General features: G+C 32.7%; 1 protein-coding gene across 1 annotated transcript in view; it reads right to left on the bottom strand.

Annotated features, from left to right (window-relative positions):
* Nucleotides 1–679: 679 nt before the first annotated feature.
* NECTIN3 (nectin cell adhesion molecule 3) overlaps nt 680–24,277 on the bottom strand; it is a 57,312-nt gene continuing 33,714 nt past the window's right edge. Inside the window, exons 2-6 of the mRNA XM_090276391.1 lie at nt 22,533–22,874; nt 19,072–19,368; nt 16,241–16,358; nt 10,862–11,013; nt 680–4,697 (exon numbers count right to left, since the gene is read on the bottom strand). Of these exons, the coding sequence (XP_090132517.1) occupies nt 4,114–4,697; nt 10,862–11,013; nt 16,241–16,358; nt 19,072–19,368; nt 22,533–22,874 (1,493 nt within the window). The 3' untranslated portion in view covers nt 680–4,113. The remainder of the gene's footprint in view (nt 4,698–10,861; nt 11,014–16,240; nt 16,359–19,071; nt 19,369–22,532; nt 22,875–24,277) is intronic.

The raw sequence follows: 24,277 nt of genomic DNA, 5'->3' as shown, positions 1-24,277 counted from the left end.
ACTGTAAAAAACAGGAAGTTGTATATTGTGTATACTATTCTAAAGATTCTTTCCTGCATAAATTTTTATTGGTATAAGAAGGAAAGCAAACAATCTAGTCAAAATGTTATTTTTTAAAAAACTGCTGCTTGCTGTAAAATAACTTAAAAGTTTAGAAAAAATAATTATAATTTTAAATGTCAAAAACAGAAAATAGGAAGGTGATTACAAACAATTAGCAACATTGGTATTTCAAACCAAAGTAGCTCATAAGCAGTAAGTGAAAAACACTAAGTGCCAACTTAAAAATATTTTATTAAATTTAATTCCAAATTTAAAGTCAACCTATAAAATTTGATTTACATGCAAATCCCAGCAAAAGCATTTAAAAATTATTAGAGCTAGAGAGACAAGATAATTCATGATGCTGGAAAACGTATTCATGATGTATACATATGCTATAGGAATTAAATGATTAATTAAAAGCAAAGTTTATAATGGCTAACATACCCACATAGATGTTCCCTGAATTTTAACTGTGTCCTTAACTTGACAGTCTTATTTGGGGAGCTACAGATGTCTAAATATCACAAAACATAATTGATTGAAGAAAAACTAGCTACACACACACACACACACACACACACACACACACACACACACACACTCTCTCTCTCTCTCTCTCTCTCTCTCTCTCTCTCTCTCTCTCTCTCTCTCTCTCTCTCTCTCTCTCTCCAGCAAATATCATAATGAGGATACAGAAGGTAATACAGAGCCATAAGCTTGTTATAGAAATATGCTTCTAAAGAGTTTTTGAAAAAAACTTTTATTTAAATATTGGTTGTATGGCTACTGGAATTAACACCTGATAAATAACTTGGAAAAAAAATTTAGTGGTTACAAATTAAAATTCAATCCAAATCCAATATACCAAAAATTTGAGAAAGAAGCTTTTTATATAGATGATACATTTCTAATTAGCAAGTAAACAGAAAAATAAATAACTTGGTTTATAAATCAATCCCCTATTTGAATTAAAAATAGGAGTACTTCCTTTCTTGTATTTTACATTGATTACTTCTACTTGTAACAATTTCTTACTTGCTCATATACTTTGTTTTAGCAGTATTTACCAAAAGCAAAATCAAACTCAAATCAAGTGTTTTCACATATAAAATTGCTACATTTTTCTCAGTTTTTGCACTTTACATTGTACTTCCTACAGCCCCCCATGCTAAACATTTAGCTAACATTATCTTCATAAAACTTTCCAACATATGGCTATCAGAAGCAATTTAGAATAAGAACTTACTACCTTAATGGTTTCTTTAATGTTACATTTATCAAATAGAAACCTTTAGGCACATGGTAAAATATTAAATTTGTACACTAACGAAGTACTTTTCAAACATCACTTTTAAAACTAACCCTTAGCCTATTAATGTTTCAATGTCGTTTTATTAAAAATGGCAGAAAATGAGTTGCACTTATCTCCATTGTATTATAGAACTATTTTAGCCAGTGAAAGAAAAAACTAAACTTAATACAAAAATGAAAAACCAGTTTAGACTATGAAAGAAATAAATATAAACATGGCCAATACTATTCTTTCGTCTTTTCTGAGTAGGATTTTCATATGTATTTATCTATTAGCTGTGCACAGCACTGATCTTCAAAAATTAAACAAAATGTTCATTTCATACAACTATTCATGTTTACAAACAAGTCTCTATGTACAGTAAACATACATAAAGCTCTAATAAACAACAGTGCAATGTTTCAGAAAGTCTTAAGTACTAGTATCAGATTCTTAAAATTTTGAAATCTTTTAGTTTGCCAAATGGTTAAGGATACAGAAATATATCAAATATGCACTTGCAGTTTTCCATTCATCCTCTCCAGCCAAAAATAAACAGACAAAAGTCCTAACTGTACAATGGCCGCAACATAAAAGGAAGTTCATACTAAGTAGATCATTTTTATTTTTGAAATATAGTTCATGAAATACATTGCTAATTTCCTTCAGACTATACTCAAATTGAGATTAATACAATATTGCAAATGTGATTGCTCAGATTAACATATTATAGTATTACAAAGTATTGTTCTGAAGATGAAATTTGTTCAAAAATGCCACAAATTTATATCATTCATGTTAAGAAAATTAAGACTCATGTTTTTTGTGGCCGTATCATTGCTGATTCTTAAATAAATAAAAAAAGTCACTTCAATCACAAAGTATTATCAAGAAAGTTTTCTTCCAATGACTTAGACAAAGAAACTTAATATCTGTATATTAGTGGTTAACATCGAAAACCAGGTATTTTTAATAAGATATAAGTGAACTGAACTGTATCCTTAACTGATATTACAGTTTTACACTGTTTGTTTGGGAAAAGAAACAGGTTTCTAATTTTCAGAAAATACTGATAGCTAAAATAAAGGAAATTAGGTTATAATCATTTAGATGAAGCCTTAACTATTTGCAAAATTCTTGAACATGTTCAAGCTTTGCCTTATAAACCATTTTTTTTTTTTTTGAAGTTTTGACAAGGATCAGAGAGGGGTAGTTGGGTGGTAAAAAAAAAAGTACCTACTTTGTTTTTTTATTAACAAAATAATTTATTTAATTTATGATTCTCCTATTAACTTCCACTTCAATTCCCTGGCAAAACAGCTAAGGCAATTCTATACAGTCTTTTATTCAAATGAATCATCAACAGAAAAAACATATTCTTTGGGCTTCAAAATAGTTGTCATTATTACAATTTTGTAGAACTCCACAGTAGAAGCAATTTAATTACCTCATAAAGAAAATCCACATTTGAAGGTTTATATAACATTTTTTTTTCAAAAAATACATTTCTGGAAGGAATATACTTAATGAATTATGTAACAGAAACAAAACAAAAACCCTCATGTTTCCAGTTTTAATTGGTAAAACAAAAATTTTGAAACATATACATACATTAAGGAGGAAAAGGAGGATGGTTTGCCAATATCCATCAGCAAGTGTTAGTAACTGGTTTTATAATTCAGATTTTTCTTGTTAAATCTCAAGTTTCCAAGTTTATCTAATTTTTTTTTTTTTTTGGTATAATTACCCGTTTAAGCAACATCAATATTAAATGGCTAAAACAACATGGTCTAGAAAATTCTTTGTATAGATTCTAGGCTGAAACATCTCAGCATTAAAACTGGCATTCCAATGCCAGTTTTCCCATGTTTATCCATATACTGAAATGCCCCTTCTGTACTAAACTGCGTACCATATTTTCATTATTATTCTTATATTTAGGACATAAAGCATCAGAAACAAAACTACCACTTACTGTACCAAAATCCATGTTCACATAACTACATAAGATGCCCTCCAGAGATGAAAAACACTGTAATAATTATGATGCTTAAAAGGCATGTTTTATTACTCTTGTATGTAGTCTGGCCAAAAATATCGAGCAGCTAATTATGCTCTTCCACACATCAGGTTCACTGAGTTTACTACCACAGTTTTAGTGCAACAAAATATCTTTGAAAAGCCACTCTACAGTAATTATGGCAAGGCTCAATAAAATGCAGAGGTAAAGATTCCATTTGTAGAGAAAGTTAGAAAATAATATTTGAAAGGAAAGCTGTTTCATTAGAATGAATTTTTTTGTATACTAAAAATACAAATAAACATTTCTTGAATTAGTCAATTACGATATAGAATCATTTAGTGGTGATAAATTTTGAGAGGTATATTTAACAAACATTATAATTGAGATTATAATCTTAGGTAAACATTTAATACACAATGCCAGGGTAGTTTCCCTTATTTTAAATTTTTTACCAAAAAAGTCATATATTTAATGTTGACATTTCTTCTTACCTGTGTGCCTCAGACCAATAAAGTACTCTGCATTAAAATTTAAATCTTGAGACAGTAGTACAGCATTGAAAAAAATTGTAAAGCAGCTCAGATACACTGAACCCAGATTTTACATTTTCATCTGTCAAATTAGAATATAAAAAGCAAGCTTGAAAAATCAAGGTGAAAGCTTATTCTTCCTCAAAAAAAAGTATGAACAATCTGAAAATGATCAACTAGTATGAATGAAACATTGTACATAGTTAAGTCACATTTAGTGGTTGCTAAACATACCACTCCCTCCTAGAAATTACGGAACCATCTACATGTGAAACTAAATCATCTTCATTTTCATCATAATGTTCATCACTGACGAACTGCATTCCCATTTTTAGATCTTCATAATAATCCATTGGTCTTTCAAACCTACTGAGATTTTCTACATTGTTCCATTGTGTTTTTTCAGGCTCTTCTAAATAGTCTTTCCGTATTAGATTGTTCACCGGATTTTTGTTTTCTTTTTTAACACTGTCTGGGTAAGAATCAAGCTCATCTTGCTGAAGGACATCTATTTGAGATTCTTTTTGCATATCTGATGGTGGAATGTAGTTCTTGGCAAAATAGTCTCCACGAAACGTCCGTCTTCTCCTATAGCAGAATATTCCAGCCAAAACACTTACAAGTATTACGAAGAGAGCCCCACCCACTACACTAGCAATGATTGTGCCAATTGTGTCATCCTTAATTGTTGCCAAAGTTGATAATGGAAAAGGCAATTTTTTAACTTCTTTTGTTAGATCTTCGATGTCAGCAGTTGAGGGATGCCACTGAACTGTAGGCTGAAGGATGGTAGTAGTAGGAGGAGGATCTAACGGAAACAGTAAAGATAGACAAGACACAGAAAGGTAAAGAATGTCAATGAGGGCTGATTCAGCAGCAAGTTGAAAAGACAGCACAGTTAATATATATATTTATAGTAACAATAGTTTTTCATTCTTAATTTAAGATTAGAATATAATGACACATATATTTTTTATGTAACTGACAGTCAATTACCAATAAAGTAGAAGGAATTAAAAAACTATATATGGTGTAAATCCTAAATTATTCCATTCATGTTTAAGTGTAATATGGTACTCAAAGAAATTTTTGTTTTGTTTTTAATGAAGAGCATTACTTTAGTGTCCTATATAAAGCTGGCTTAAGAATTATACCAAAAATTAAATCAAATAATTCAAATGTACATTTTTTAGCCAGTAGCACAAGAAAATAAAAGAATGAAAAAAAATTAAAGTATGTTTAATATCTATTTAACTTAATATAGTTTATTTTTGTAAGATCTGAACTTATCTATAAAAGAATGAAAAACTATAGAATCTTGTTAAGTGGTCATAGTATAAGCTGTTGGTTTAATAATTCTCTCAAAAATATTTTCCTTAAATAAAGAGAACTCAATTTTTTAAAAGGACATATATAGTACATACCATTATTTAGTAATTAAAAAAATAAAAAGCATATTTAAACTGTATTAGCCAAATGAGCTATTATCAATGGAACTAATAGACAAAGAAAAAGGAAAAATAGGTATGCTATAAAATGTTATAAAAATGTCATTATCATGTTTATACCCCATGGGTAAAATATCTCAACATTTAGGAAATTGAGGGACTTAACTATATCTGTAAAATTTAATGTCACACTGCTACAGAATGGAGTATCAAAAAGAGTAGCTAATATTTTAGAGAGAACATTCTAATAATACTTAAATATTAGATGCAAATGATCCTGTGTACTGCCATTAGAGTTCAGAGAAAATAGCCATTAATATTAAAAAGCAACTAAACATAAACAGTAAAAATTAAAGATTGGTTAATTATCAATTAGGTGGCGTTTATAGGTCATGTTATACAAAACGCTAGAGTTTGAAGAAAGGATGATATAAAAAAATATTAAATTTCTTCATTGATAAAAATAAATGACCCAATGATAATCTCCTCTAATTAATTTTTAAATGAGTGGTACTGAGAGCTTTTAAAAAATGATTGTTAGAAAAATACTAAATCTACATGGGGTAAGTTACTCTAAAATTATAAGCTAAAGAAAAATACTTACTGAAACAGGTTTCATCACGGAATGCCATATGTATAGAATGTGGTAAAAATTTAGCAAGTATAGTATAAAATTGAAAGTACAATATAACTAATTTCCTATGAGTGTAAACCAACATACCAGGCAATCCTGTCAAGTACCTTGAAGTGAATAATAGGTATCATATATGTAAGTGAATCAAAGAAGTTTTAATTTATGAGAATATATTTACTAGTTTAACAAATTTAATCTTCAAAAAATTGTGAAATTGCAGGATTATTTCTACTATTAAAGTAGTAAAGCCTCATATAATCCAACTTCACAGAACCAGCTACTAAAGAAATTAACTAAAAATTAATCATCTGTAAGACAACTCATGTATTTTCTGAGGAGGGAGATCTAATGAAAAAGTCAAGTTTTAAGTATTAAATGTCATCTTTACAATGATTTCCAAAGAAAAAGTATTACAGTAAACTAGCATTAACATGTTAAAACGAAAGTACAAATCTCTTAATTATTTATAATTCACACATTTTTGTGCACATAAATTTAAAGAGGTTTTGATAGCTCTAATGAGCTATCATTAGTGCATATACCAGAGCTCTCACCAAATATAGGATATATAACAATATTTTTGTCAAGTATCCTAAAAAAAACCCAACTATCACTGATATTTACCATTTCTACCTGCAATGTTCTTTACACAAACATACATGGATATCTATTTCAGAATTAACAAATTATAGCTTTCAGAAAAACCTAACTAAAAAAAAATGTGCCCCGAAAATACCTATTTAAAAATCTTATTTAATTTTGTCAGTGGTTCTATCAATTCTTTTAGCTTACCATCCCCCCCTCAACCAGTGTAAAAACAGTATAACCTAGCTATTAGTATGATTGCATAAAAGTGGAACTAGTGTTGATACTTTATTATTTTGTGTTTTTAAGCAACGGACATGGACAATGCATATGACATTTATTCGTATCTTCCTCCAAGATAATTATAGTAAAAGTCACAATTCATGAAAGGAGGCAGGAAGACTAGCATTTTGCAATCACCAATAAGTACTTATATATCATGATTTAAAATCCTTCCCAATAACACTTTGTTTTTCAGTCAGACATTACTTTTTGACATTCTTTGCTCAACGTATGATAAATGAGTACATAACAATTTCAATGAACTAGTAGACTAATCTCTCCACACCTAAATGAAGAACTTGGTAAATTTAATTTTGAAATAAATGAGTTCTGCCAAATAGGAGAACAAACAGTCCAGTAAGGCCTCTGTAGCTATAAAGTATATTTTAGCATAATAATTACTATGCTAAAAAATTTAATTGATTTCTTTTTCTTTTAGACTTTATATGAATTGTTTAAGTGAACAAAGTTTAAGGATTGCTGAGAATGTGGATTCTTAAGTAAAATTTGAAATTCAAGACTTGCATAGAAATATACTTTCAGTGTTAGCCATTAGAGAATTTAAGTGGTATATAAAAATTTACATTTCTATCTTCAAAGAGAAGTAAGAGGTATCAGGGAAAAAATACACACCAAAAGCAATTAGAAACATACAATTCCCAGCAGTCAGTCAGTATGGGACAAAGAGCCGTTGTCTCTCATGAGGAAGAACTGAAGTTGAATACTGAAGTCTTGAATCAGTCACCTCTTGTCTAAAATCTCACGCTTACCAATGTGGGAAATGTCTAATAAAATTATGAACAATTTCTCTCGAAAATATTTATTAAAGGAATGTCTTATGACTGGAGGCCTTTAATATTTTAAATAATCATTTCTGAAAATTATAAATATCAATTTTAATACAGAGGTAAAAATTTTTCCAGTGAAAAAGATGAACTGTTTGATGATTTGCTCTGTGTGAATTATGACCTTTCAAGTCCCATAAAAGCCTACTAGACTTTATTAGTCATTTTGGAAAGTCAATATTTTATCTAGGATATTTGATATACACCAAGAAGCTCTTAGAGGATTAATTTTAATCCTCACCCGAGGATATATGTTTATTGATTTTAGAGAAAAAGGGGGAAAAGGAGGGAAAGAGAGAGAGAGAGAGAGAGAGAGAGAGAGAGAGAGAGAGACAGAAACAATGATTGGTTGCCTCCTGACTGGGGATCAAACCCACTACCTTTAGGTGAATGGGACAATGCTCCAACCAACTGAGTCACCTATCTGGTCAAGACGCTCTTAGAAGACTTAAATAAACTCAACATACTTTACTGCATTTAACACTGGATAGTCTAATTGTAAAGTATAATTCCTGATGATTACTTGAGAAAAACCATCTCATGTAATTAATTTTTTTATTAAGTCCTTAGTGGCAATTAACTGTGATTTTTCCTAGTTACTCAAAATGATTTCCCCTCTTAGAAGACTTAGTAGAGAATGATCAAATAATTTGTAATGTTTATTACCAGTTACATTGTCAAAAAAATAGTTACATAAAATTAAGATTCTGGATCTTTAATTCTTTCCTGATTGCTTTCCTCTCAAATTTTTCCAAGCATGTGAAAAAAAGTTCACTGAACAACTACCATGTGCTAAACATTATGGCAAATGATGGGAATATAGTAGTGATTAAAGCAGACAAAAATCGTGCCCTCTTAGGACTTATGTACTAGTTGGGGTAAAAAAGAGACAAGCATATATATAAAATACATAGTATGTCACATGGCAAAAAGTACTGTAAAGAATAAGGCAGAGAAGGAAGACAAACTTGTCAAGAGATAAGAAGAAAGTTTCAATTTTACAATAATTGTGAAGATAAATTTGAGTAAAGATCCAAAGGAAGTGAAAAAAAGGGCTATGAGGATACTGGAAGAGCATTCAAGGCAGTGCAAACAAGTGCAAAGATTCTGAGGTAAAAATGTGCCCGTTGTTTTCAAAGAACAGCAACGAGGCCACTGTGACTGAAGCCAAGTGAGCAAGGGTTACAATAAGGAATGAGGTCAAAGAGATAATCTAGGGCCAGAACATGTCCAGAGTCTTATAGGTCATTGTAAAGATTTTGCTTGTATTGTGGATAAAATTGAAAGTCCATGGCAGGGTTAAGAGAGCAGCAGCATGATCTGACATGCCCTTAAAAAAGACCATCCAGGCTGCTGATTTGATGACAGATTAAAAGTAGAAAGATTAAATGACTGTTCTAATCTTAAGAGTTGCTGATGGCTTGGATCAGAATATTAGAAGTGGAGAATTGGTAAGATTCTGTATACAACGTAATAAGAGAGCTGACAATGATCTGTTGATGGGTTGAGTGAGATATGAGAAAAAAAATGAAATCAAGGACAAGTATCAAGAATCAGGAAGAAGACTACTGGAGGAAGAGACTATTGGTGGCAATGGGCTGGAAAGAGATCAGGACTTCAGTTCTGAATGTTAAGTTGTAAATGCCCATTTATACTTCTACACAGGATTAATAATCATTAATAGGTAGTTGGGTACACAAGTCAGGACTACTAGGAAGTAGATCCAGAATGCCAAAAGATATGAATTTAGGATATCATCACTGTCATCAGTGTATATATAAGAATGCCCAAATAGAACCTTAATAGTTAAATGATTACATAATTATAGCACACTAAGTCTAAGATTTACAAGTAATATTTCACATCAAACTTTGTACAACAAAAACAAAAAGCAAGCAGTCCTTGGAAAAGTACATTTTAAATATGCTTTTCCTGTGCCTTGAAGATTCTTTTTTCTTGCCTTTAAATAAAAAACCTCTAAGTGAAGAAAGGGAGACTAGCATACTAATATTTAATCTCATTTATATTTCCACCCAAGCACTATTGCTGGAAGAAGAAGATAGCTATGGATGTATATAGCTCTAAGCTTCTTTTGAGATTCATGCCAAAAAAAGAAAAAAAAGGGTCCCTATCATCTGCCGGGCTTTAACTACGTGGTAAGTAAAGTGAACATGCATACAACTACAAACTGTGACAAATAATACTATGGGAGGCTTTTCTTAGACTTGGTGATCATATAATATAAAAGCAAAGTTAAAATTTCTCTAAAATCTCTAATTGATTTAGTTTTAGATTGGGACAGAAATGAAAATCTTAACTATCTCTTACAGAATTATCATACAAACCTGCATTTCTCAAGGTTTCTCTTCCTCTTGTCTTTAATTTTCCATGTGTAGACATGAAAACTGCTGCATTCTTATAGGAGATGCTCAAAACAGTTTATATAATTCATATACTAAGAATTCCGCCAATAATTTATTATTTATAGCCACACCCAGGATACAATATATTCTTAGTGCTAACTATATTTGGTGAATATTTCAAATTTATACTGTCAAATTAACAAAAAACTTTCACAGTGAAACAAGTGGAATATGAAAAATCTAAGTTTCTAGTGGTTTAAAGACTAACAATAAAAGACATCTTAAATTTTATTTCATTAAAATATTTTCAGTAGCATTCCTGCTTCACCTCCTGGTAATCTAATATGGTATAGTAACATATTGAGTGACAATATTATTTAATAAGCCAGATCATCAAAGTTGATATCCTATTTTGTCAGACACTAGTGTGCATGGAAGCCACCAAAACATACAAACAAAAAAACCAGTGCTTGTTCCTGGTGTCAAGACAAAAGAACCAAGAAAGGCACACACTACATAAAAAGTATGAAATTTAATACTGTTTAACTGTAAATTTAACTATGTGTATAGGTCTTAAAATGTACATCGAATTGTTGCATAGGCATTTTGACATTTTTTTAAAGAAATGACATTTGACACATGTATTTTATATGGGGTTACTTTATCAGACCTTTTAGATTATTTGTAAAATCTCAGACTGAGGAACCTATATCTGCAGAAGTATAAATTACTATCATGATCACACACAGTGTTGTTATGATTGTCATTATAGGAGTAATTCAAATAACGCATTTTGCAAGTAGATAGTAACTTACCTGAAATGTAGATGACCTTTTGATCACTTCTTTGACCAAGGGAATTGGTCACTTTACAGACATAAACACCAGAATAATTGAAAGTCAGTGGATGGACAAAATGAAGAGTATTGTCTGAAGCCAATAAGCCATCAGGCCACTGTCCATCCAACCTAGATTTGAAAAACCATGAAGTTACTTTATATATCCTCAGTCTCTATTCATTGATAGCTATTTAAATATGATATTAACTTTTGCAATGTTAGTGAAAGAACCAGCATTCTATGGGTAAAATTCACTATGAAATGAAGCTTGTACTAAATTGTAAATTTTCATTTTAATAAAGTTGAACTAATAAAGTCCACTAAAAATTCTTTCAAAATATCAATTCATGCAAGTGTACCTATGTTAACAAATTAAGAGTGGGAGGAAAGGAGAGAAATAAAATTATGTGATTTTAAAGAATTATATTCAGAAAACTGAAAAGTTAGAAAAATATATTATTTACAGACATACTCATATCATCAAAGGAATCAAAACAATTATCTGTGAATTAGACATACATCTACAATTTTCTAAATGAAAAGTCATTTAAGTACAAGATATATTTTAGTACTTTCTATAACATATTTAAAAGGCACCATTTAATGCAGAACAAGTCTTACTGTGTCCCATCAAAAGATGGTTAGTTTCTAAACCGCTAAGAAGGGTCCTCTTATAAAATAATTTCATTTATAAGGTGGATACATGTGATAATAAAAACCAAGACACTGTTTGGTATCAATATGTAACTCTTTTTAAATGATGCCTATACTAAGAGGTCCTTCCTATAGCGGTGTATTATATTACTATAGACCACAATGGGAATAAAATCTCACTATAAGAACTATAAAGTCATTTATTGCAATGAAATTAAGTATACTGTTACACATCATTTTTCCATCCTTAGGGTACAAAAAAGGCTCACCAATAGGTCTTTATTTTCAAACTGATTTTAAAGGTCATAGGTTATTTTTTCTTAAGATTAGAGGATAAAAATCAAGTAAACCCAGGCACTTAATTACTATAGTTTGAGTTATGTAGATCTTCAAAATGTTTCTTCACTCCTTCAACTCAGCCATCCAACATTTACCTTACTCTCTCCTCTGCTGGTGTTGCTGAGAAGCAAAGCTAAATAAGATTTGATCCTTGCTTTCAATGATTGAAATGCATAGGAGACCAACAACTAATTACAAAGAAAATAAAAACAAAGAATAATAAAATGGTAGAATGAAGCAAATCAACATGGGAAAGTGGGAGGGATGATTTCATTCTGTGATCTCAAGGGTAGTAGGTAGAAGACCAATCAGTAAAAACTTTTACAGTTGCCAGTACTTTAATTTAGCAATGAAGAATAAAGGTAAAAGCCTAATGGTTCAAATTCAAAAACACCCAACTTCCTTCTTAAGAGAACATTTTTAGAAACAACTATTTTCAAAAGGTAAGTTCTTTTTCTAAGAGGATAAGAATAAGTATAAACTATCTTTTTCCAACTATCTCTACTTTGGGCCTCAAATTCCAATCCCTTTAATTCTGAGAATTATAAAAAATGTCTTATAATCCTTTAAATTGTTTATTCAAATCAACCACAGTCAGAAAAATCTAAATATCACATTGAACTCCCAATAAATGACATTCTGAGCACCTTCTATGGTCTTGTACCCATGTTACATAATTTATATTCACTGTCTCTACCCTCACAAAAGCTCATTAAGTATTATGACTTTCTCAAAAAAGACATCTCCAAGCACAGACACTAGGATGAGAATCCAGAATTGTATGACTTTTAGAAATACCCTATCACACATCTTAACCAATGACTGTTTCCCACATTTAAGACTATGTAAATGAAAAGGGTTTTCCTACTTCTAAAACTGTATCTTTGCTTAAAGGAAACAGATTGACCAAATATACTGTTTCCTTGCTCTCACAAAATTCCACCTCAAACAAGAGTAAAAAAATTAAAGCTATTAAATACCTATGAGGAGAAAGAGAACAGGAGCTAGACTTCATCAGATAAGATGTCTCAAGAAACTTTTAGAAGACAACAGAAGGAGAGAAAAATATATGCTTTAGGCCAGTGTTTCTCAATTAGAAATGATTTTTGTCTCCAGCGGACATCAGCACATCTGAAGACATTTTCAGTAGTAGCAACGGGAGTGCCCATGGGAGGAGACCAGAAGTGGAAGGTGAGGCACTACTGGCTCTAGAGATTAGAAGTCAGGAATGCTACTCGTCGTCGTCGGCAGCCGTCCATCTCGAGAGACGATGGTGTAGCTTCTTAAGAGTCTATCTGCACCGCCGAGAATGGCTGTGCAGTCCGACTCGGGAGTGACACGGTATCTGTCTCCTCCCGTGTTGAATCGACATCTTGCGATGATGCTGGAGTGTCCTCTCCAGTGAAGCTGAAGCTACAGAGCCTGGGCAGGGTGATATGGAGGGTCTGCTGTTGCCCATGCAGCAGACCCCCCCTCTCTTCGCAGCTGAAGGGTCCAAGGGAAAGACGGAGTCAATACAGCTTGGCTTCAGGTGCGCTGCAGGAGTTGCCGGTGTTGACTACAATGTCAAACCGCCTTAGGGACTCCGGCTCTGGATTTTCTGTCGGGGTTTACTCCCTTAGCCTTTCCCCTGAAGAGGTATGCCGCAAGGCAGCGGAGGTGTTTTGGAGTCAGAGTTTTCCTTCTCTGATGTGCCCTGACTGGAAGATCGAACCAGCGACACTTAGCTCGCAGGCCGACGCTCAATCCACTGAGCCAAACCAGCCAGGGTAGGAATGCTACTAAACATACTATAATTCACAGAACTGCCTCCAACAAAAAACATTTTTCCAGCCCAAAATATCAACAGTGCCAGGTTGAAACGCTCTGCTTTAGGCTGAAGAAGTGTTTACAGGAGGCATATGGATGAGAAAGCAGCCAATTAGGTCCAAAGAACCCAAGACAGATTTGGAGCTTAACTCCCTGTACTGCAAAAGGCCAGAGTGAGGCAGAAGGTTAGAGATAAGAATACTAAAGTTGAAAAAACGAAACAATAGACTCCTCTCAACTCTAGACAGATACCAGGCACTTATGTTTAGGCAAAATAAAGATTAATTCAATAAACAAACTGAATGGCCATGAAAAAAGAGACCATGTCTCTACCTGATCATTCTGAGTATAGTCTACTAATGAGTAATTCCCACTATGAAGAGCTTCCACTCAGCATTTTAACTAAATGCGTCACTATTAAATGACTGGATAACTGAGAAAATTGGGGATTATCTACAAAATGAAGTCAGAACACAAACAAAAAAAGAACTAGGAGGAAAAAGGAGACTATAGGAGACAATATGCAGGGAGGGAAAGTCTCTGCAGAAAAAAGAATACTGGTACCTCCGGGAAAAAGCAAGAAGATACTGTATGTCCATAAACTAAGAAAAGTATGCTTTGAAAATGAACAGAGAATAAGGAAATGCTCTTAGAAAATAAAAGTATGCTCTAATATTTTTAATCAAGGGGGGAAAAATGAAACAAATCTCCTAGAAAGAACAATAAAATTATTTGAAAATAAGAAAGGATATTTAGTAAGCAATAAATATAAGTTCTGGCCCTGGCTGGTTTAGCTCAGTGGATTGAGCGTCGGCCTGCGAGCTAAGTGTCGCTGGTTCGATCTTCCAGTCAGGGTACATCAGAGAAGGAAAACTCTGACTCCAAAAAACCTCCGCTGCCTTGCGGCATACCTCTTCAGGGGAAAGGCTAAGGGAGTAAACCCCGACAGAAAATCCGGAGCCGGAGTCCCTAAGGCGGTTTGACGTTGTAGTCAACACTGGCAACTCCTGCGGTGCACCTGAACCCAAGCTGTATCGACTCCGTCTTTCCCTTGGACCCTTCAGCTGCGAAGAGAGGGGGGGTCTGCTGCATGGGCAACAGCAGACCCTCCATATCACCCTGCCCAGGCTCTGTAGCTTCAGCGTCATCGCATGATGTCGATTCAACACGGGAGGAGACAGATACCATGTCACTCCCGAGTCGGACTGCACAGCCATTCTCGGCGGTGCAGATAGACTCTTAAGAAGCTACACCATCGTCTCTCGAGACGGACGGCTGCCGACGACGACGAAATATAAGTTCTAGTAAGAGCAAATAGAAAAAAAAAAGGGGGGGGGGAATAAAAAAAATAAGAAAATTATCCACAGTTGATAAATACAGCTCTCTATATTGAAGGGGCCCCTAAATATTGAGAAATCTGAATGAAAACCTTAGTATAACAGTTGAAATTTCATAATTAAAGAGAATTAAGGATATTCAGATAGTAAGCTACAACAGTAAAAACAAGCAATTATTTGCCTCAGGGACAACAGCTTTAGATGAAAGAAAACAGAATTCCAGCAAACTACTTAGCTCTCAAAAAATAATATCTACCTCTCATTAAGAGGCAAACAACATCTAGAGAGAATTATGCTTAGTGAAATAAGCCAGCCAAAGAAAGAAAAACACCATATGATATCACCTAATACAGGAAACTAAAGAACAACACAAACGAACTAAATAGAACAAAGAGCAGAATAGCAGTCAATAGGGGGGAGGGGGGAGGGAGAGAAGGGGGATAAGTAAGGGAAGGGTTTAGTCAAAGAACCCGTATAAATGACTCATGGACATGGACAACGGGGAGGGATATGATTGCGGGAGAGGGGGTGGGCTGGGTGGGGGAGAGAAATGGGGGAAAAATGGGACAACTGTAATTGAAAAACCAAAAATTAAATAAATAAATAAAATTTTTAGAAAAGAGGCAAACAACAATTATAGAATTTAATTAAAGTAGCTTAACCTCATTGGGTCTATAAAAAATAGGAATATGTATATGGGTATATTCATGTGTGAAGAGATAGATATAAAATTAAAATTTTATCAAACATAACAAGAAGTGAATAGTGTTAAAAATTAGTAAATCAAGAAGCAGCAGTTTAAGACCTATAATATTAGTAACTACCAGAAGGAACTGCTAAAATGACTGAAGTTGTTTCTAAGGAACAGGATTGTGGGGATAAGAAGGCAAAGAGAAGTGGAACAGAACACTCAGAAACCCTTCATTTCAGCCCTGGCTGCTATGGCTCAGTGGATTGAGTGTCGGCCTGCGAGCCAAGTGTCGCTGGTTCGATTCCCAGTCGGGGCACATAACTGGGTTGCACGTCAGGTCCCCAGCTGGGGGCGTGTGGGGGCGTGAGTGAGAGGCAACCACACAGTGATTAAAAAAAAAAAAAGAAACCCTTCATTTAACTTTCAACAACTACTATTGCATACATAGATAAAAAACAACTTTATGAATTTTATAATACTTCTCACTTTTAAATAAATTCTCTTTAGAAATATCTAATATTATTACCTGCTCCACACAGATTTGAAGGGTGGTGGATTTGCATCAGCATTACACTTCAGATTAACACCTTTTCTTCCTACAAACCAATTTCCATCGTAGCCTGTTACTGAAACCTCCGGAGCATCTATAAAATAAACGCATAACAGAACAGATTATCTTTTGTTAATGGTAAATAAAATATACCATGATAGAGCATAAACATAAACTAAACTTTAGAAGAATAGAAATAATTCTTCCTTTTCTCAATATATATAAGCAATGTGGAAGATAGTACTAAATAAATGTTAGCTGACCAAATGAGTACACACCCAGTTCTAGTTATTTTAAGCACTGAATCTAAGCATATTTGCAAACCTAATTTCACCAAAAGCAAAATTTAAGAGTATTATGAAATATGTAGAGCTATATGAAGAAAATATATTAAGTATTTAATTGGATAATGAAACATGACATTTAAATACAAAAATCACCAAATCAAACGGTTTTTAATGAAATGTTTAATCTGAAAGGCAGTATTCCCAAAGAAATACCAAGTCAATTACAGGACTGGGTTCCCTATACACAATTAATTAATAATCCATGGGCATGTAGCAATGTGACACAAACTTCCTAAGACTATAGTTTTAACTCAAGTACATTATCTAAGACCTCAACTGTTCTAAAACATGAACATGTATCCACTCAATGTGTCCAAAGGTCTTTTAGTATATGTGCAATATAATTAGTTAAATGAATATTTATCCATGTCTACCAGCAATATAAATTTATGCCTTCAAACTATAAAATCCAATACTAACCATTCATTCAATCACCATATTGTTTAGCTCCTAATAAGTGACAGGGGTTGTTTTAGGTATTAGGTATATATATAGACTCTGTATTTGTTAAATTATAATAGTAATACAAATATATTTAAAAACTATTTAATTAAAACCTGTTATGAAAAAGAATAGGATGCTAAAAGAGAAGACAAGAAGAAGGGCCAAATTTAGATTGTGGATGAGTTTGGAGATGTCATAAAAACTTCCCTAAGAAATAATATTTATACAAGATATAGGGACCCTCTATCTTTCTGTGAGCTACACAGTAAACTAGATAAACAGCACATGGTCAGATGGGAAGTTAAAGCAAAACTAGATCAATCTTTAACTATGCCATGAAAGCCAGACTTACTACCAAGCAAGGTTTACAAGAAAGGAAAATTAAACTTTCACTAAGGTACAATTACCTTAGAATTTTAAAAGAGAAATGTCTGACTCTTATAAATACCAAGAATTAACAAACATTTTTGAAACTTAAATTGGTACTAAAAACATTGCTGAAAGAATAGTATAGATATCTGTGAGTTTAATTTCTTTTAAAAGAATGAAGGGAAAGGTATAAAAGTATCCCCGAAGAATACCTCAGAATTTTGAGAGATGAATTTTGGATACAATTGGGACACATTTTATAGGTCCCAATTAAAAAGAGGAAAAGGTCATAAGTACTCTAACAACATTTTATTAGCATGTCAATAAATCTAAATAATAATTCTAAAGTCTTATATTAGAAAAATATTTTTATATATTAGGAATGCATTCAAGAAAACAAAAAATAATAATATGCATTATACAAATTGAAGAAAATGTCATAATTAGACATAAAAAGGAAAAAATGAGAAAAATATTAATAGTACAATTAAGATCTGAATTCTATAAAAAAGAAAAAAGGAAAAGGTTAAATGGTCTATAAAATTAACGTAGAAAAGGAAAAAAAAATTGGCTTCTCCAGAGAAGTAAAGAGGAGACAAGGTATCTGTATTCAAGAATACAATGGTAATCCCATTTACATAAGATTATCTTCTCAAGTTTAATCCTGTAAGTGTCCAGGGGAAAAGAAATCAGTAGAATTAGCTTTAGAAATCATTAAACCAAGTGTAATAGACATGTGTAATTTAAAATTCCATGTATCATACCAAAAAAAGAAAGAAAAACAAAAACAAAAACAGAACATCTTCACATACCTGTGTACATTTATGATCTGTGCATGGATCGAAATGAGAACAGAACCTAAATACTTCTAATTTTATCACTAGTCTACTTAATTTCCATTTTTTTTGCTACAAACTATCTGCACCACTGCACCATCAGTTTTTCTCTTTTTCAAACTTTAAAATGCTACACAAAAGAATGTAAAGGAAAAAGTATATACATACACAAACATAAACACAACAGAGTATCCCATAACAAAAAAAAACCAAACAGGATGAGCCAGCTCTGAATCTTATCTATAGTGATTATTATCACAATGATGGGTTTAAAATAATGTTTTACTTACACGAGTATATTACAACATGATCAATAAAACTGATTAGAATATTTAAAGAATATAGATTTTCAAAATAATTTAAATGTATCTAGGAAGTAAAAGATTCTTGCTGAAAAATAAAAACATCATGGGTGGCATCAATAAAATGGAATAAAAGCTGAAGTAGTTAGATTGGAGAAGTAGTATGTATATAAGTATTGTACATTTTGAGATATAAATTTCCATAACTCGCTTAAGTCTAGCTTACTTTTAAGGTCTAAAAAAGGATAACATTAAATAATTCTAAGTTAGAGAAGAACTTTAAAATCATTGTCCATCTTTACAAACTGATTTAAAAAAATGTTGTTAAATGAAATTTCCACAATATTTTAAAAATTAAGGAAAAAAATGTCAATAAGAAAAAACTAAGAATTACTGAATACTAAATATTCAAGCTAAAAACAAGTCTGATACACAGTAATTTTAAAGGAAGAAAATAAAAATAAAATGCATCATATGCTTAAAAAACAAGTGTTACACCATTTACTTACATTGTATATCTAATATGAAAGAATATCGGATGTCCTTTTCCAATGCTGGGTGTTTTACAACACAAGTAATTCGCCTTCCTCTAGCAAATCTGGTTGGAAACAGCTTGTACTGGCTGATGATTGTGGCCGTTTCATTTGGAAAGGAAGTTGTAGTGGATTCCATTTCACCAAGATCACCTTCCCAGTTAATATGTGCAACTGGTTTCCCAGTGGCTGCGATACAAATGGCTGCTACTGTTTCATTTCCTCCATCAATTAAAGAATCTGGCCCTTTTATCAGGCTCACAGTGGGTTCAACTGTTCAAATTTTTAAAAAGTTATATTTTAATTAAGAATATATGTATTATATCCTTCCAAGCCACATCTACACATATTTCAAAAATTTAGGAGTAACTGCATATAAGATCTACACACACACTTTTAGGTAATACCAACATCAAATGGATTCTTGGAACAAGAGAAGAGAAGATCATGAGCCAGGACAAGTAAGAAGGTGAGATTTTATATAACCATTACAAAGATGGTTCCCTCCACGCACCCCCGCCCCCTCTCCCCGAGAAATATACCTTTCTTTACAGAGACAGATGCATCCTTCCCCAAATTAGCATATAAAATAATTCCTGGGTCATGATTTCCATTATGAAATTAAAGATATTTTTACCTTACAAAGTAGTTTTAATATGTTTCATTTTTGCAGCAAAAATGTTTAAAGAAAATATAGTCTAAAATACGTTACAAGTACAGAACCAACAGTGTTAATGTGGAATACCAATAACACTTGTTCATTGGAATATACATGCCATCTATTTCTTTTCTGGTATTAGAAAGTTCTCAGAAGGGAAACGTAACCTTAATGTTAAACATTTCCTATCTAAGGCCTTCAATTATTCTTTGTATCTTCCTTAAAAACTTTTATCTGATAAACTACCCAGCTGATTCCTAATTTTCTCCAACTTTGAAGTATGGCTTGACTCCACAGTTTCTAACCACCTGCCTGGTATTTTTTTGCTTATATTCTTCAAACTTAATAAACCAAATGCTGAACTATCATCTCATGCTACCAATCCCTAACACGTTTTTCAAAGACATGCCCCTTTAAATTTATGGTAACATAACTCACTCCATCACCAAGTTTCAAGACCTGCTATTGCTCAAACCTCCCTTGTTTCTTATATCCAGTTACAAAGATCTGATAGTTATTCCTTTATAATAGCTCCCTTCTTCACTCAAGTGGCAAAAATTAGTGACTTAATTCCAAGCCTTTATGGTCTAACAGCTGAAGCAGTACGATTTCAGGACTTCTTCATTTTAATTCACCAAAAACACCAGACTGATCATCTTGAATCACAATTTTTATCACATTATTACCTAAACCAGGTCTGAGTTAGTCACCCCCCCATAAGCAAGGTGAGAAGGTGGTCAAAGTGGTGTTTCTCAAATTTTATTGTGCACATAAATCACTTAGCGATCCTGATGAAGTGTGGATCTATCACCTAATAAGTCTGACAGGGGTCTGAAGTTCTGTATTTCTAACAAGTTCCCCAAGTGATATCAATGCTGCTAGTTCATGAACCACCCTTTAAAACAGCAAGAACCTGAGAGGAGAAGGAAGGTGAGAAGCACAACATTGTACACCTTCATACTTCTAGCAACATGACGCTCAAATTCCTCATCCTAAGATTCAAATTACTTTAATGTGGTCCTACTCTACCTTTCTAGTATTTAATTCTTGTACTTTGTATAAATCCTTTGAACAATCAACAAATTATTCAGTGGTTCCACTATGAGGGTTCTCAACAGTGAGCAATCTCTCCATCCTCCTCCAGAGGGCACTTGGCAATGTCTGGAGATGTTCTAAGTTGTCACAACTGAGGGACTGCTACTAACATCTAGTAGATAAGAGACCACGGATGCTGCTCAACAGTCTACAAAATGAACAGGATTGGTCATCACAACAAATTCCAGCCCCAAATTTCAAAGTGCTACTAACTTTGAAGAAATTCTGCTCTGATGTAATTGTTTTCTGCCTGCCTCTGCTAGCTCACTTACTCTCCCTATACTTCTTTCCTTTTTGCCTACCCTAAACCTACCCATCATTCAAGAACTTGCAACCAATTTTTTCCTACAAAACATTTCTAAGCTACCTAGTTTACTAGTGCATTCCTATACCCTACTTAAATAACATTAATGTATGAGGCTACTATAAACCAGGACTATTATAGGCTATAGGGATATAATGTTAAATTTTAAAGTGCAGAATAGCAGTCCACCATGTTTACAGTGAGAGGGAAAAAAAAAAAAAAGAATAAAACAGTACAGTAACCACTACAATAAAGACATTATCAAGATACAATGGCAAAAGAGAAAAAAAAATCATCAAATTGTGTAGTGGGTAGAACTTTCAATAAGGGCTTCCCAAAGGGTGTGGTTTGATGAATAGTAGTTATATATAAGAATGTAGGAAGAGAAAGGTAAGAGAAAACCAAAGGCAATCCAGGCAGAAGAACAAACACATGTGAAAGCAGAGACAGGTGTTAACAGAACTATAAATAGATTATGATGATTATAAAATTTGGGTTCTGGGAGAGGTGGACCAAGAAATGAAACAAGTGAAGTTAAAAGAAGGAGGCATAGGTAAAATCATGATTAGTCTTATACTGTAAACTGTCTTGAGTTTAAAACCATTGAGTACTGTACCAATTTAGGATAAAGTCCCAAAATTTAAAGCAAAAACATTTATGGAAGAGCTCTCTCTTCCATAAACAAACTATTTATCTATTATTTTCTTGACACTGAACTTTTTGTGACTTTTATCCTGATAGTCTGCACTAGATTTTTTTCAGATATTTATGCCTTGCTTGCCAATCAAAACATTTCTTAAAAGCATCAATTTCATAAACATAAGTTATATTTTCCCACAGTTTTTAAGACACTGTCTTAAACATATAAAGTCCTCAGGTATTTAATTTTATATCTATTCTTATATACTATATCTCAACATGAAAAATATATATAATGAATTTGGGCAAAATTGCTTTCCTGCGTTCAAGAGACCCTGAAATTATGGCATTAAATATTAGGGGCTGCGTACTTGTTTGGTTCTCTAAATGCAGACACTGAGACCACGTGAGGAGTGCAAAAGGCTTATCAGGGAGTAACATCTGAGAGAAGAGAGAAGAACAAGGATTGGGTAGGGGGAGCTATCCGAAGACCTGACAAAAATCCCTGACTAGTTAAGTAGCTAAGACCTACATAACATTAGATAGGTAGGTATAGACAAGATTTTGTTTAAATTAAGAGCCTAGAATCATGGTTTTAAAAGAAAACTTGAAAAGTGTATTTGAATTTTTTAATTTTAAACCTAAATTTATATATAGTTTCAATCATTTTAAATTCTTGAAAACACCTTTTATTATAATCCTCACAACTACTACCAAAATACATAATTCAAGCATACCTACCTAATACAGTTACAGTTGTGGAGGACTGAGCATTTCCAAGTGGGAATGTAACAGCTTTGCATACATATTTTCCGGAATCGGAAAATCCTATGTTATGTAGAGTAATTGTTGCATCATTAAGTGAATAGTTTTTAAACAATACTCTTCCCTGATATTCTCCTTGAACAGAGAATCCATATTGAGGATGATGAACTGCAATAGTCTGTGAACTTTTCCCATGTATCTTTTCCCATGAAATTTGTGTTATAGTTTCATTTACTTCAATTAAACATTTCAATGAAACATTTTTTCCCCATACTGCTGTGACATGTGGCTCCACAATAATTGGTCCAGCTAAGGCACCTATGGGAAAAAAAAAAAAAGTATAGTTCTTAAAATAGAAAAATGTTATGCAAAAATACGATCAATCTCCCTCCCCTTTTGCTGCTCTTTCTCCCTCCTTTCTTCCCCTTCTACAGGTACACACTTACACACATTTATAACTAAGTGCTAGACATTCCCAAGGATGAATGTTAAGACCCAAAGAGTGACTTCCAAATAGAGCAAATACTCAACAATGTGTTGCAGTGGAAAAAAGCACTAGATATGACCAAGAGTAAAGCTAGAAGCATATCCTTCTCCAGTCAAGCCTTCAGATGAGATCCCAGCCATTACACTGCATTCTCATGAGACTCTGAACAAAGAACACAGCTGAGCCAGGCCTCGATTCTTGGCCCAAAGAAACTAAGAGGTAATAAATTTATGTACATCTAAAACTAATAAGTTGTTTTTTAAGAGATTTTATTTAAAGTAATTTGTTACTCAGTAAGAGATAACTAATACATATAAAATCTGTGAAACCAAATATAATACCAAAGTATCTTACTTTAAAGTTTCCCTCCCTCTCTTTCTCCTTCCCTTCCCCTCTATCCAAAATATTGATAGGCATGACCATAGGTAAGGATTATATATATATAAATAATTTTCCTGGATGAAAATACCTAATATTATATAAATGGCAAATCTCCCCATATTAAAACACAAATTCAATGCAATTGCAGTGAAAACCCTGATTAAAATTATTGAAAATAGATGAAGGCCAATAGCTAAGAAATATTTCAAAAACAACAAAGTCCCAGTTGGAGAGAGGAAAATATTAAATTTAAAAAATAAAGAGCTTACTATTAGTATCTTAAAACAGTGAAAGTACACAACCAGACCAACATATATAATGCCATATGGTATATAAATAATAAAGTTAATTATTTTGTATGAGTGGGGAAATAATTAGTCAAGACATGTTAAAAGGACAAGAGCTAAATACTTAAAAAGAAATTGTTCTACTAAAACCACACACACACACACACACACAGCTGAAAAAAAAAATTTAAAGTAAAATATTAGCCACATATGCATGTACACATAACTGACAGAGACTGAAATAAAAATAATACAGTATTCCCTCACTGACCACGGGTATTACGTTCTAGATGCCCCCGCGATAGGTGAAAATCCGCGAAGTAGGAACCTTACATTTATTTTAGTATTTATATATATTTTAAGGCTTTATAAACCCTTCCAACACACTTATAAACCGTTCCCAGTCCCTTATCAACCTTTCCCACTCCCTTATTAACCTTTTCTACTTTTATAAACACTACTATGTTCTTAAACATATCCTACACTCCTAAAGCTACGTAACTTTAACAACATACGTATACAGTACCACAAAATTCTGTGATATAGCGAAAAATCCGTGATAAATA

The sequence above is a fragment of the Furipterus horrens genome, unplaced genomic scaffold (genome assembly GCF_987537825.1).
Source record: "Furipterus horrens unplaced genomic scaffold, mFurHor1.1.pri manual_scaffold_1, whole genome shotgun sequence".
Classification (NCBI taxonomy): Eukaryota; Metazoa; Chordata; class Mammalia; order Chiroptera; family Furipteridae; genus Furipterus; species Furipterus horrens.
This window is presented reverse-complemented; position numbering and strand designations above follow the sequence as displayed.